Source organism: Oncorhynchus masou, chromosome 13 (assembly GCF_036934945.1).
Source record: "Oncorhynchus masou masou isolate Uvic2021 chromosome 13, UVic_Omas_1.1, whole genome shotgun sequence".
Taxonomy (NCBI): domain Eukaryota; kingdom Metazoa; phylum Chordata; class Actinopteri; order Salmoniformes; family Salmonidae; genus Oncorhynchus; species Oncorhynchus masou.
The window spans coordinates 99,477,431-99,493,417 of record NC_088224.1 but is presented as its reverse complement, the minus strand read 5'-3'; the positions used below and the strand labels follow the sequence as shown (position 1 = coordinate 99,493,417).

The following is a 15,987-nucleotide window of genomic DNA, read 5'->3' as shown; positions in this document are numbered from 1 at the left end:
GGTTAGAACTGTGGTGCCAGCTCATCTCAGTAAACCATCCTGCCAGGTTAGAACTGTGGTGCCAGCTCATCTCAGTAAACCATCCTGCCAGGTTAGAACTGTGGTGCCAGCTCATCTCAGTAAACCATCCTGCCAGGTTAGAACTGCTGTGCCAGCTTGTCTCAGTAAACCATCCTGCCAGGTTAGAACTGTGGTGCCAGCTCATCTCAGTAAACCATCCTGCCAGGTTAGAACTGCTGTGCCAGCTTGTCTCTGTAAACCATCCTGCCAGGTTAGAACTGTGGTGCCAGCTCATCTCAGTAAACCATCCTGCCAGGTTAGAACTGCTGTGCCAGCTTGTCTCTGTAAACCATCCTGCCAGGTTAGAACTGTGGTGCCAGCTCATCTCAGTAAACCATCCTGCCAGGTTAGAACTGTGGTGCCAGCTCATCTCAGTAAACCATCCTGCCAGGTTAGAACTGCTGTGCCAGCTTGTCTCTGTAAACCATCCTGAACTGAGGGTCTAGTACAGAACTTCAGACTCAGTCAGGTAGACCCGTGAAAACCTGTACTTTGTCTCCTCGATTGTTCCTCAAGCAAGAGGGGAGATCGATGACATCACAGATTCCCATCTGATCAACTGTAAACTTGAAGTTCACAGTTGTCTTAAATACACTCTTTTGCTCAAAACATATTTCTGACCTTTTAGTGTTCTTTACTGTATTTATACGGAGCTATCGCTTTTCAACAGGAACCATTCAACAAGCACTGGAGGACGTCTAAGTGTCGAGGTTTAGGGATCGGGTCGTTTTTGTGGAACTCGGGGTGTGTGGTGGGTGTTTCCCTGGGATTAAATATGTGGAGCTTGCAGTGTGTGTGGATGGATGGTGCGTCTACACTCTGCCAAGCAGGCTGGAATGGACTTGTGGGCCTGCAGATCATAATGAAATGTTGTTTTGTTCTCTTTCCCTCTCCTTCCCTCTCTCTCTGTCTCCCCTTTCCCCTCCCTCCCCCTCTCTCCTCCTCCTCTCCTCCCCCTCCTCTCCTCCCCCTCCCCTCCCCTCCTCCTCTCCTCCCCTCCCCCTCTCCTCCTCTCCTCTCCTCCCATCCTCCCCTCTCCTCCCCCTCCCCTCCTCCTCTCCCTCCCTGCCCCCTCCTCTCCTCCCCCTCCTCTCCTCTCCCCTCCCCCTCCCCCCTCCTCCTCCCCTCCCCTCTCCTCCCCTCCCCCTCTCCTCCTCTCCTCCCCTCCACCTCCCCTCCTCCTCTCCTCCCATCCTCCCCTCCTCCCCCCTCTCCTCCTCCTCCTCTCCTCCCCTCCTCCTCTCCCTCCCCTCCCCGCCCCCTCCTCTTCTCCCCCTCCCCTCCTCCTCTCCTCCCCCTCCCCTCCTCCTCTCCTCCCCTCTCCTCCCATCCCCCCTCTCCTCCTCTCCTCCCATCCTCCCCTCTCCTCCCCTCCCCCTCCCCTCCTCCTCTCCTCTCCTCCCATCCTCCTCCCCTCTCCTCTCCTCTCCTCCCATCCTCCTCCCCTCTCCTCTCCTCCCCTCCCCTCTGTCCTCCTCTCAGCTGGAGATGGACAGAGTGTCCAGATGGACTCCATTAAGTCAGGCTTCGTGGGCTCCCAGATGGAGCTGCGTTGTATCTTCGTTAATTCCAACCCTCCAGTCAAGATCTCTCAGGTGACGTGGCAGAAGTTCCTGAACGGCACCAAACAGAACGTGGCCATCGCCAACCCGTCGCTGGGGGTGTCCGTGCTCCCGCCCTTCAAGGAGAGGGTGACCTTCAAGCAGGCTGCGGTCCGCCACCGCACCCCATCTTTGGAGGATACCACCATCATGTTCTCCAACCTGAGGCTGTCTGATGAGGCAGCATACATCTGCGAGTACACCACCTTCCCTGCTGGGAACCGAGAGAACATGGTCAACCTCACCGTGTTTGGTAACAACCCAACATGACACTGCAAGACATTCTAGTCAGCCCCCCTCAATTAGAATGACCTGATAACCAAGACATTCTAGTCACCCCCCTCAATTAGAATGACCTGATAACCAAGACATTCTAGTCAGCCCCCCTCAATTAGAATGACCTGATAACCAAGACATTCTAGTCAGCCCCCCTCAATTAGAATGACCTGATAACCAAGACATTCTAGTCACCCCCTCAATTAGAATGACCTGATAACCAAGACATTCTAGTCACCCCTCCCCTGATCAAGAATTAGAATGACCTGATAACCAAGACATTCTAGTCACCCCCTCAATTAGAATGACCTGATAACCAAGACATTCTCAAGACATTCAGCCCCCTCAATTAGAATGACCTGATAACCAAGACATTCTCGTCAGCCCCCCTCAATTAGAATGACCTCATAACCAATACATTCTAGTCAGCCCCCCTCAATTAGAATGACCTCATAACCAAGACATTCTAGTCAGCCCCCCCTCAATTAGAATGACCTCATAACCAATACATTCTAGTCACCCCCCCTCAATTAGAATGTCCTGATAACCAAGTCATTCTAGTCAGCCCCCCTCAATTAGAATGACCTCATAACCAAGACATTCTAATCACCCCCTCAATGAGAATGACCTCATAACCAAGACATTCTAGTCACCCCCCTCAATTAGAATGACCTCATAACCAAGACATTTTAGTCACCCCCCCTCAAATAGAATGACCTGATAACCAAGACATTCTAGTCACCCCCCTCAAATAGAATGACCTGATAACCAAGTCATTCTAGTCACCCCCCTCAATTAGAATGACCTGATAACCAAGACATTCTAGTCAGCCCCCCCTCGATTAGAATGACCTGATAACAAAGACATTCTAGTCACCTCCCCTCAATTAAAATGACCTGATAACCAAGACATTCTAGTCACCCCTCTCAATTAGAATGACCTGATAACCAAGACATTCTAGTCACCCCCCTCAATTAGAATGACCTGATAACCAAGACTTTCTAGTCAGCCCCCCTCGATTAGAATGACCTCATAACCAAGACATTCTAGTCACCCCCCCCTCAATTAGAATGACCTGATAACCAAGACATTCTAGTCAGCCCCCCTCAAATAGAATGACCTGATAACCAAGACATTCTAGTCACCCCTCTCAATTAGAATGACCTGATAACCAAGACATTCTAGTGACCCCCATTCTCAATTAGAATGACCTGATAACCAAGAGATCAGCATTCCCCTCAATTAGAATGACCTGATAACCAAGACATTCTAGTCACCCCCTCAAATAGAATGACCTGATAACCAAGACATTCTAGTCAGCCCCCCTCAAATAGAATGACCTGATAACCAAGTCATTCTGGTCACCCCCCTCAATTAGAATGACCTGATAACCAAGACATTCTAGTCAGCCCCCCTCGATTAGAATGACCTCATAACCAAGACATTCTAGTCACCCCCCTCAATTAGAATGTCCTGATAACAAAGACATTCTAGTCACCTCACCTCAATTTGAATGACCTCATAACCAAGACATTCTAGTCACCCCCTCAATTAGAATGACCTCATAACCAAGACATTCTAGTCACCCCCCCTCAAATAGAATGACCTGATAACCAAGTCATTCTAGTCAGCCCCCCTCAAATAGAATGACCTGATAACCAAGACATTCTAGTCAGCCCCCCTCAATTAGAATGACCTGATAACCAAGACATTCTAGTCAGCCCTCTCAATTAGAATGACCTGATGAAATAAAATATAATGTTACAGCTGTGTGAGAAGATGAACATACTCTTTATATGCCCTTGAACTTCACTTGACCTGCCCTACACCTGCACTTGACCTGCCCTTGACCTGCACTTGACCTGCCCTTGACCTGCCCTACACCTGCCTTTGACCTGCCCTACACCTACCTTTGACCTGCCCTTGACCTGCCCTACACCTGCACTTGACCTGCCCTGCACCTGCCTTTGACCTGCCTTTGACCTGCCCTACACTTTCACTTGACCTGCCCTTGACCTACCCTACACCCACATTTGACCTGCCCTACAGCTGCCCTTGATCTGCCCTACACCTGCCTTTGACCTGCCCTACACCTGCCTTTGACCTGCCCTTGACCTGCCCTACACCCACCTTTGACCTGCCCTACACCTGCACTTGGCCTGCCCTACACCTGCCTTTGACCTGCCCTTGACCTGCACTTGACCCGCCCTTGACTCTCCCTTGACTTTACCTACACCTGCCCTAAACCTGCCCTAGACCTGGTATTGACTTGCCCTACACCTGCCATTGACCTGCCATTGACCTACCCTACACCTGCCCTAAACCTGCCCTAGACCTGGCATTGACTTACCCTTCATGTCAAATCTATCTGCAGCTCTTCATATCATAGCTATCTGCAGCTCTTCATATCATGTCTATCTGCTGCTCTTCATATCCTAGCTATATGCAGCTCTTCATATCCTAGCTATCTGCAGCTCTTCATATCATGTCTATCTGCAGCTCTTCATATCATACCTATCTACAGCTCTTCATATCCTAGCTATCTGCAGCTCTTCATATCATGTCTATCTGCAGCTCTTCATATCATAGCTATCTGTGGTTCTTCATATCCTAGCTATCTGCAGCTCTTCATATAATAGCTATCTGCAGCTCTTCATATCATGTCTATCTGCTGCTCTTTATATCATAGCTATCTGCAGCTCTTCATATCATAGCTATCTGCTGCTCTTTATATCATAGCTATCTGCTGCTCTTCATATCATAGCTATCTGCAGCTCTTCATATCATAGCTATCTGCAGCTCTTCATATCATAGCTATCTGCTGCTCTTCATATCATAGCTATCTGCAGCTCTTCATATCATAGCTATCTGCAGCTATTCATATCCTAGCTATCTGCAGCTCTTCATATCTTAGCTATCTGCAGCTCTTCATATCATAGCTATCTGCAGCTCTTCATATCATAGCTATCTGCTGCTCTTTATCTGCTCCACAGCTACAGTTTCCCATGTGAGCGTTCTCTCGTGCTTACCTGAGCCTTTTGACGTCACTGTAGTAAATTGCTAATTGCCAGCCCTCAAAGGATTTCATTTGGAAGATGTTGTTCATTTGGAAAGCTTCTACATCTGTTGAGGCTTTCTGACAACTGGGTTTGGCTTTAAGCGCATCAGTGAGGGACGTTCCTTCGTTGATTTAAATCATCACAAAACCTGTTTTCATCTTTCTCCCACCCGAGATTCATACATTTCAAATAGTTATCAGTTAATCTGAGGCTTAACGTTGAAGTGTAGTTGAAATAATTATAAACCTAGATGGGAATTATATTGAAAGAAAAATCCAAAAAGTAATTTACTTCACAGAAAGCTATATATTTAAATGAAGGGCATCGGCATTGAGACGTGGTGCATTCAAAACAAACTAATTAGACCAGTAGAACTTTTTCATTTAATTTTTCCTTCACTTTAAATAAAAACCCTTGCCACCCTCTAATCACTTTGTTTATTTGATTGAAATCAAGAAAGAGCCTTGTTTCCAGCCTTGTTTTAAGACTAGTCCCTTTATGATGTTTTGATAGGAAATATATTTGTTTTTTGCTATGATTATTGCTTTTCAATAGTTTCTTCTTGGTGTTAAAATGACCCCCATTGGTAATCCAAGTTAGTTGCATGAGCGTTAATCACTTTGTTTGTTTTGTTCACGTTTATTATCGCTCTTTCCTTCCAGCTCGACCTCAGACTCGAATGACCTTGACCACGCCCACCATCGTGGCCCGCCCCCAGAAGCGGAAGATGACCGTGGCGACCTGCCTCTCGGCTAATGGAAAGCCTCAGAGTGTGATCAAGTGGGACACGAGGCTGAAGGGAGAAGCCACGTTCCAAGAGACGCAGAATGCCAACGGCACGGTGACCGTTAGGAGCAACTATGTGGTCGTGCCGAGCAGAGAGACACACAAACAGAAACTCACCTGCATCGTAACCTACAACAACGAGAGGATTACAGACAGTGTCGTGCTCAACGTGCAATGTGAGTTATCGCAGTTATTTTCATGTCAATCAATCAACCAATCAATCAAATTTCCCCAAAGGGAAATGTGGTTTCTGGGCAGGATTTACATAATAAATACACTATATCATACAAAACACACTAGTCACAAAACAAAGCACATAACCTTTATTTAAACATGTATTTAACCTAACAGGCTGACTAAACCGCTCGCGTCGTGTCAGTTCTATTTGTGACGTAGATCACGCTGCAAGTCCTGCCTCTCACATCTCCTCATTGGTTTATAGAAGCAGGTACCCAGGTGCCATCTCCTCATTGGTTTATAGAAGCAAGTACCCCCCTGCCATCTCCTCATTGGTTTATAGAAGCAGGTACCCAGGTGCCATCTCCTCATTGGTTTATAGAAGCAGGTACCCAGGTGACATCTCCTCATTGGTTAATAGAAGCAGGTACCCCCCTGACATCTCCTCATTGGTTAATAGAAGCAGGTACCCCCCTGACATCTCCTCATTGGTTTATAGAAGCATGTACCCAGGTGCCATCTCCTCATTGGTTTATAGAAGCATGTACCCAGGTGCCATCTCCTCATTGGTTTATAGAGATCAGGTACCCACGTGGCATCTCCTCATTGGTTTATAGAAGCAGGTACCCAGGTGCCATCTCCTCATTGGTTTATAGAAGCAGGTACCCAGGTGCCATCTCCTCATTGGTTTATAGAAGCAGGTACCCAGGTGCCATCTCCTCATTGGTTTATAGAAGCAGGTACCCAGGTGCCATCTCCTCATTTGTTTATAGAAGCAGGTACCCAGGTGCCATCTCCTCATTGGTTTATAGAAGCAGGTACCCAGGTGCCATCTCCTCATTGGTTTATAGAAGCAGGTACCCAGGTGCCATCTCCTCATTGGTTTATAGAAGCAAGTACCCCCCTGCCATCTCCTCATTGGTTTATAGAAGCAGGTACCCAGGTGCCATCTCCTCATTGGTTTATAGAAGCAGGTACCCAGGTGACATCTCATTGGTTAATAGAAGCAGGTACCCCCCTGACATCTCCTCATTGGTTAATAGAAGCAGGTACCCCCCTGACATCTCCTCATTGGTTTATAGAAGCAGGTACCCAGGTGCCATCTCCTCATTGGTTTATAGAGATCAGGTACCCACGTGGCATCTCCTCATTGGTTTATAGAAGCAGGTACCCAGGTGCCATCTCCTCATTGGTTTATAGAAGCAGGTACCCAGGTGCCATCTCCTCATTGGTTTATAGAAGCAGGTACCCAGGTGCCATCTCCTCATTGGTTTATAGAAGCAGGTACCCAGGTGCCATCTCCTCATTGGTTTATAGAAGCAGGTACCCAGGTGCCATCTCTTCATTGGTTTATAGAAGCAGGTACCCAGGTGCCATCTCCTCATTGGTTTATAGAAGCAGGTACCCACCTGGCATCTCCTCATTGGTTTATAGAAGCAGGTACCCACGTGGCATCTCCTCATTGGTTTATAGAAGCAGGTACCCAGGTGCCATCTCCTCATTGGTTTATAGAAGCAGGTACCCACGTGGCATCTCCTCATTGGTTTATAGAAGCAGGTACCCAGGTGCCATCTCCTCATTGGTTTATAGAAGCAGGTACCCAGGTGCCATCTCCTCATTGGTTTATAGAAGCAGGTACCCAGGTGCCATCTCCTCATTGGTTTATAGAAGCAGGTACCCACGTGGCATCTCCTCATTGGTTTATAGAAGCAGGTACCCAGGTGCCATCTCCTCATTGGTTTATAGAAGCAGGCACCCAGGTGCCATCTCCTCATTGGTTTATAGAAGCAGGTACCCAGGTGCCATCTCCTCATTTGTTTATAGAAGCAGGTACCATCTCCTCATTGGTTTATAGAAGCAGGTACCCAGGTGCCATCTCCTCATTGGTTTATAGAAGCAGGTACCCAGGTGCCATCTCCTCATTGGTTTATAGAAGCAGGTACCCAGGTGCCATCTCCTCATTGGTTTATAGAAGCAGGTACCCAGGTGCCATCTCCTCATTGGTTTATAGAAGCAGGTACCCACGTGGCATCTCCTTATTGGTTTATAGAAGCAGGTACCCAGGTGCCATCTCCTCATTGGTTTATAGAAGCAGGTGCCCAGGTGCCATCTCCTCATTGGTTTATAGAAGCAGGTACCCAGGTGCCATCTCCTCATTGGTTTATAGAAGCAGGTGCCCAGGTGCCATCTCCTCATTGGTTTATAGAAGCAGGTGCCCAGGTGCCATCTCCTCATTGGTTTATACCCACGTGGGTGACTGAAAGAAGAACGAGGTCAGTGGCGGTAATGCACCTAATTTATGAAAATTGCCAACCGCAATATAAAGTCCAGAAAAGAAAAGGCCTGGAAGGAAGAGAGATGACTAGAAACGATTCGGTTGACAGTTTTATGTGTGGATTAATTGGCAGGGTAGAGGTCCTTGTGCATTTCAGGTAAAATAACAACTCAAGGTTTATATCCCAGGACAAATTATCTAGCAACAGCAGCTAACTAAAAAGGACAAATTAGCTAGCAAGTGCAAACCAACTAGCTAAATTGCCATACATGTTTAATGCTTTTCGACCTGTCCCCAAATTAATGTAATTGGTTCAGAGTTTGTTTTGATATTTTAACCTGTGTGTCGTGATCGCGTTTGGTGTGGGGGTACAAAATAAATGTATGCACGATGGCACGATGGCACGATGGCTCACGAGTCTCTTACTGGGGCATCTGTAATAGAACCCTAAACCTCAGTGTGAAGAGTCTCTTACTGGGGCATCTGCAAAGGTACCCTATTCCCTATTGTATTGCACTACTTTTGATCAATGCACTATGTCAGAGCCTATGGCTTTGTTGTCAAAATAATTTTAGTTAAATTATAGGGAGGTTCTATGTAGGGCACTATGTAGGGAATAGTGTGTAATTTCCTAGGTCAGCCAAGGTCTATCTGCATCAATAAACAGCAGGAAAAGCTAGTCTACATGATTCATATCGTCTGTGAGTGGAAGTACATGATTCATATAGTCTGTGAGTGGAGGTACATGATTCATATCGTCTGTGAGTGGAAGTACATGATTCATATCGTCTGTGAGTGGAAGTACATGATTCATATCATCTGTGAGTGGAAGTACATGATTCATATCGCCTTATAGAGGAAATATAGCAGTAGGGCTGAAAGCAGATGATAGCTGTGGTGTCTCAACATGTAGAAACATCAGGACAGAAAATAAAGATATTCTGGTCAGGGAATTCAGGTCAGAGGCAATAGGAAGGCCACCCACTGGTTTTAACTGTTCATCGTTCTGTTTTGTTCTATTCTGTTCTATTCTTCTGTTCTGTTCTATTCTGCTCTGTTCTGCTCTATTCTGTTCTGCTCTATTCTATTCTCCTCTATTATGTTCTCTTCTGTTCTATTCTGTTCTGTTCTGCTCTATTCTGTTCTCCTCTATTCTGTTCTCTTCTGTTCTATTCTGTTCTGCTCTATTCTGTTCTCCTCTATTCTGTTCTCTTCTGTTCTCTTCTGCTCTATTCTGTTCTATTATTCTATTCTGTTCTATTCTTCTATTCTGTTCTATTCTGTTCTATTCTGTTCGCTACTTCTGTTCTGTTCTATTCTGCTCTTCTGTTCTGCGCTGTTCTGTTCTTCTGTTCTGCTCTGTTATGTTATGTTCTCTTCTGCTCTGTTCTGCTCCATTCTGTTCTGCTCTATTCTGTTCTATTCTGCTCTTCTGTTCTGCTCTGTTCTGCTCTGTACTGTTTTATTCTGCTCTATTCTGCTCTTTTCTATTATGCTCTTCTGTTCTGCTCTGTTCTATTCTGCTCTGTTCTATTCTGCTCTGTTCTATTCTGTTCTGCTCTGTTCTGTTCTGCTCTGTTCTATTCTGCACTGTTCTGCTCTGTTTTATTCTGTTCTGTTTTGCTCTATTCTGTTCTATTCTGCTCTTCTGTTCTGCTCTGTCCTATTCTGCTCTGTTCTTTTATGTTCTGCTCTGTTCTGCTCCTTTCTGTTCTGTTCTATTCTGCTCTGCTCTGTTCTGCTCCATTCTGCTCTGTTCTGCCATGTTCTATTCTGCTCTGTTCTGTTCTATTCTGCTCTGTTCTATTCTGTTCTGCTCTATTCTGTTATATTCTGCTCTGTTCTGTTCTATTCTGTTCTATTCTGCTCTGTTCTGTTCTGCTCTATTCTGTTCTGCTCTTTTCTGATCTGCTCTATTCTGTTCTGCTCTGTTCTGTTCTGCTCTATTCTGTTCTATTCTGCTCTTCTGTTATTTTTTTGTTCTGCTCTTCTGTTTTATTCTGCTCTTCTGTTATTTTTTTGTTCTGCTCTGTTCTGCTCTGTTCTGTTCTATTCTGCTCTGTTCTGTTCTATTCTGCTCTGTTCTGCTATTTTCTCCTCTGTTCTGTTATTTCCTGTTCTGCTCCATTCTGTTATGTTCTGCTATGTTATATTCTGCTACGTTCTTTTCGGTTCTGTTCTATTCTGCTCTGTTCTGCTATGTTCTGTTCTGCTATGTTCTATTCTGCTCTGTTCTGCTATGTTCTGCTCTGTTCTGTTCTGTTGTTTTCTGCTATGTTCTACTCTGTTCTGTTCTGCTATATTCTGCTCTGTTCTGCTCTGTTCTATTCTGTTCTGCTCTATTCTGTTCTATTCTGCTCTGTTCTATTCTGTTCTGCTCTATTCTGTTCTATTCTGCTCTGTTCTGTTCTGCTCTATTCTGTTCTGTTCTGCTCTATTCTGTTCTATTCTGCTCTTCTGTTATTTTTTTTTGTTCTGCTCTCTTCTGCTCTATTCTGTTCTATTCTGCTCTTCTGTATTTTTTTGTGCTCCTCTGTTCTGCTTTATTCTGTTCTATTCTGCTATTTTCTCTTCTGCTCAGTTCTGTTCTGCTATGTTCCGCTCCATTCTGTTCTTTTCTGCTCTGTTATGCTATGTTCTGTTCTGCTATGTTCTGCTCTGTTCTGCTATGATCTGTTCTGATTTTTTCTGCTCTTTCCTGCTATGTTCTGTTCTGCTATGTTCTGCTCTGTTCTGCTATGTTCTGTTCTGGTATGTTCTGCTCTGTTTTGTTCTGCTATGTTCTGCTCTGTTCCGCTCCATTCTGTTCTTTTCTGCTCTGTTCTGCTATGTTCTGTTCTGCTATGTTCTGCTCTGCTCTGTTCTGCTCTATTCTGTTCTTCTCTATTCTGCTCTGTTCTGCTCTATTTTGCTCTGTTCTATTCTGCTATGTTCTGCTCTGTTCTGCTGTGTTCTGTTCTGGTATGTTCTGTTCTGTTATATTCTGCTCTGTTCTGTTCTGCTCTATTCTGTTCTGCTCTATTCTGCTCTGTTCTGCTCTGCTCTCTTCTGTTCTATTCTGCTCTGTTCTGTTCTTCTCTGTTCTGTTCTGATTTCTCCTACTCTGTTCTGCTATTTTCTGTTCTATTCTGCTCTGTTCTGCTCTGTTCCGCTCCATTCTGTTCTTTTCTGCTCCATTCTGCTCTGTTCTGTTCTATTCTGCTCTGTTCTGCTATCTTCTGCTCTGTTCTGCTATGTTCTGCTATGCTCTGCTATGTTCTGCTATGTTCTGTTCTGCTATGTTCTGTGATCTCTAGAGGGTAGTGTGGTGTGGTGATCTCTAGAGGGTGGTATGGTGTGGTGATCTCTAGAGGGTAGTGTGGTGATCTCTAGGGGGTAGTGTGGTGATCTCTAGGGGGTAGTGTGGTGATCTCTAGGGGGTGGTGTGGTGTGGTGATCTCTAGAGGGTAGTGTGGTGATCTCTAGGGTGTGGTGATCTCTAGAGGGTGGTGTGGTGATCTCTAGAGGGCGGTGTGGTGATCTCTAGAGGGCAGTGTGTTGATCTCTAGAGGGCAGTGTGGTGATCTCTAGAGGGCAGTGTGGTGTTCTCTAGAGGGTAGTATGGTGATCTCTAGGGTGTGGTGATCTCTAGAGGGTAGTGTGGTGATCTCTAGAGGGTAGTGTGGTGATCACTACAGGGGAGTGTGGTAATCTCTAGAGGGTAGTGTGGTGATCTCTAGAGGGTGGTGTGGTGATCTCTAGAGGGTGGTGTGGTGATCTCTAGAGGGCAGTGCGGTGATCTCTAGAGGGCAGTGTGGTGATCTCTAGAGGGCAGTGTGGTGATCTCTAGAGGGCAGTGTGGTGATCTCTAGAGGGTAGTGTGGTGATCTCTAGAGGGTGGTGTGGTGATATCTAGGGGGTAGTGTGGTGATCTCTAGAGGGTGGTGTGGTGATCTCTAGAGGGTGGTGTGGTGATCTCTTGAGGGCGGTGTGGTGATCTCTAGAGGGCAGTGTGTTGATCTCTAGAGGGCAGTGTGGTGATCTCTAGAGGGCAGTGTGGTGATCTCTAGAGGGTAGTGTGGTGATCTCTAGAGGGTAGTATGGTGATCTAGAGGGTAGTATGGTGATCTCTAGGGTGTGGTGTGGTGATCTCTAGAGGGTGGTGTGGTGATCTCTAGAGGGTGGTGTGGTGATCTCTTGAGGGCGGTGTGGTGATCTCTAGAGGGCAGTGTGTTGATCTCTAGAGGGCAGTGTGTTGATCTCTAGAGGGCGGTGTGGTGATCTCTAGAGGGTGGTGTGGTGATCTCTTGAGGGCGGTGTGGTGATCTCTAGAGGGCAGTGTGTTGATCTCTAGAGGGCAGTGTGGTGATTCTAGAGGGTAGTGTGGTGATCTCTAGAGGGTGGTGTGGTGATCTCTAGAGGGTGGTTGGTGATCTCTAGAGGGCAGTGTGGTGATCTCTAGAGGGCAGTGTGGTGATCTCTAGAGGGTAGTATGGTGATCTCTAGGGTGTGGTGTGGTGATCTCTAGAGGGTAGTGTGGTGATCTCTAGAGGGCAGTGTGGTGTGGTGATATCTAGGGGGTAGTGTGGTGATCTCTAGAGGGTAGTGTGGTGATCTCTAGAGGGTAGTATGGTGATCTCTAGGGTGTGGTGTGGTGATCTCTAGAGGGTGGTGTGGTGATCTCTAGAGGGTGGTGTGGTGATCTCTAGAGGGCAGTGTGGTGTGGTGATATCTAGGGGGTAGTGTGGTGATCTCTAGAGGGTGGTGTGGTGATCTCTAGAGGGTGGTGTGGTGATCTCTAGAGGGCGGTGTGGTGTGGTGATCTCTATAGGGTGGTGTGGTGATCTCTAGAGGGTAGTGTGGTGATCTCTAGAGGGTGGTGTGGTGTGGTGATCTATAGAGGGCGGTGTGGTGTGGTGATCTCTATAGGGTGGTGTGGTGATCTCTAGAGGGTAGTGTGGTGATCTCTAGAGGGTGGTGTGGTGTGGTGATCTCTAGAGGGTAGTGTGGTGATCTCTACAGGGGAGTGTGGTGATCTCTAGGGTGTGGTGATCTCTCGAGGGTGGTGTGGTGATCTCTAGAGGGTGGTGTGGTGATCTCTAGAGGGTAGTGTGGTGATCTCTAGGGTGTGGTGATCTCTAGAGGGTAGTGTAGAGATCTCTAGAGGTTGGTGGGGTGATATCTAGAGGGTGGTGTGGTGATCTCTAGAGGGTAGTGTGGTGATCTCTAGGGTGTGGTGATCTCTAGAGGGTAGTGTAGAGATCTCTAGAGGTTGGTGGGGTGATATCTAGTGGGTGGTGTGGTGATCTCTATAGGGTGGTGTGGTGATCTCTAGGGGGTAGTGTGGTAATCTATAGGGGGTAGTGTGGTAATCTCTAGGGGGTGGTGTGGTGATCTCTAGAGGGTGGTGTGGTGATCTCTCAAGGGTGGTGTGGTGATCTCTAGAGGGTGGTGTGGTGATCTCTAGAGGGTGTTGTGGTGATCTCTAGCGGGTAGTGTGTTGATCTCTAGGGGGTAGTGTGATGTGGTGATCTCTAGAGGGCAGTGTAGTGTGTTGATCTCTAGATGGTGGTGTGGTGATCTCTAGGGTGTGGTGATCTCTAGGGGGTAGTGTAGAGATCTCTAGAGGTTGGTGTGGTGATATCTAGAGGGTGGTTTGGTGATCTCTATAGGGTGGTGTGGTGATCTCTATAGGGTGGTGTGGTGATCTCTATAGGGTGGTGTGGTGATCTCTAGAGGGTGGTGTGGTGATCTCTAGAGGGTGGTGTGGTGATCTCTAGAGGGCAGTGTGGTGTGGTGATATCTAGGGGGTAGTGTGGTGATCTCTAGAGGGTGGTGTGGTGATCTCTAGAGGGTGGTGTGGTGATCTCTAGAGGGCGGTGTGGTGTGGTGATCTCTATAGGGTGGTGTGGTGATCTCTAGAGGGTAGTGTGGTGATCTCTAGAGGGTGGTGTGGTGTGGTGATCTATAGAGGGCGGTGTGGTGTGGTGATCTCTATAGGGTGGTGTGGTGATCTCTAGAGGGTAGTGTGGTGATCTCTAGAGGGTGGTGTGGTGTGGTGATCTCTAGAGGGTAGTGTGGTGATCTCTACAGGGGAGTGTGGTGATCTCTAGGGTGTGGTGATCTCTCGAGGGTGGTGTGGTGATCTCTAGAGGGTGGTGTGGTGATCTCTAGAGGGTAGTGTGGTGATCTCTAGGGTGTGGTGATCTCTAGAGGGTAGTGTAGAGATCTCTAGAGGTTGGTGGGGTGATATCTAGAGGGTGGTGTGGTGATCTCTATAGGGTGGTGTGGTGATCTCTAGGGGGTAGTGTGGTAATCTATAGGGGTAGTGTGGTTATCTCTAGGGGGTGGTGTGGTGATCTCTAGAGGGTGGTGTGGTGATCTCTCAAGGGTGGTGTGGTGATCTCTAGAGGGTGGTGTGGTGATCTCTAGAGGGTGTTGTGGTGATCTCTAGCGGGTAGTGTGTTGATCTCTAGGGGGTAGTGTGATGTGGTGATCTCTAGAGGGCAGTGTAGTGTGTTGATCTCTAGATGGTGGTGTGGTGATCTCTAGGGTGTGGTGATCTCTAGGGGGTAGTGTAGAGATCTCTAGAGGTTGGTGTGGTGATATCTAGAGGGTGGTTTGGTGATCTCTATAGGGTGGTGTGGTGATCTCTATAGGGTGGTGTGGTGATCTCTAGAGGGTGGTGTGGTGATCTCTAGAGGGTGGTATGGTGTGGTGATCTCTAGAGGGTGTTGTGGTGATCTCTAGAGGGTGGTGTGGTGATCTCTAGAGGGTGGTATGGTGTGGTGATCTCTAGAGGGTGTTGTGGTGATCTCTAGGGGGTAGTGTGGTAATCTCTAGGGGGTGGTGATCTCTAGAGGGTGGTGTGGTGATCTCTAGAGGGTGGTGTGGTGATCTCTAGAGGGTGTTGTGGTGATCTCTAGGGGGTAGTGTGGTGATCTCTAGGGCGAAGTGTGGTGATCTCTAGAGGGTGGTGTGGTGATCTCTAGAGGGCAGTGTGGTGTGGTGATATCTAGGGGGTAGTGTGGTGATCTCTAGAGGGTGGTGTGGTGATCTCTAGAGGGTGGTGTGGTGATCTCTAGAGGGCGGTGTGGTGTGGTGATCTCTATAGGGTGGTGTGGTGATCTCTAGAGGGTAGTGTGGTGATCTCTAGAGGGTGGTGTGGTGTGGTGATCTATAGAGGGCGGTGTGGTGTGGTGATCTCTAGGGTGGTGTGGTGATCTCTAGAGGGTAGTGTGGTGATCTCTAGAGGGTGGTGTGGTGTGGTGATCTCTAGAGGGTAGTGTGGTGATCTCTACAGGGGAGTGTGGTGATCTCTAGGGTGTGGTGATCTCTCGAGGGTGGTGTGGTGATCTCTAGAGGGTGGTGTGGTGATCTCTAGAGGGTAGTGTGGTGATCTCTAGGGTGTGGTGATCTCTAGAGGGTAGTGTAGAGATCTCTAGAGGTTGGTGGGGTGATATCTAGAGGGTGGTGTGGTGATCTCTATAGGGTGGTGTGGTGATCTCTAGGGGGTAGTGTGGTAATCTATAGGGGGTAGTGTGGTAATCTCTAGGGGGTGGTGTGGTGATCTCTAGAGGGTGGTGTGGTGATCTCTAGAGGGTGGTGTGGTGATCTCTAGAGGGTGGTATGGTGTGGTGATCTCTAGAGGGTGTTGTGGTGATCTCTAGGGGGTAGTGTGGTGATCTCTAGGGCGAAGTGTGGTGATCTCTAGAGGGTGGTGTGGTGATCTCTAGAGGGCAGTGTGGTGTGGTGATATCTAGGGGGTAGTGTG

General features: G+C 47.5%; 1 protein-coding gene across 1 annotated transcript in view; it reads left to right on the top strand.

The window, feature by feature from the left end:
- Positions 1-15,987, top strand: part of LOC135553265 (nectin-1-like) — a 197,640-nt gene that overhangs the window by 99,067 nt on the left and 82,586 nt on the right. The window contains 2 exon segments of the mRNA XM_064985439.1: positions 1,543-1,914; positions 5,659-5,958. Of these exon segments, the coding sequence (XP_064841511.1) occupies positions 1,543-1,914; positions 5,659-5,958 (672 nt within the window).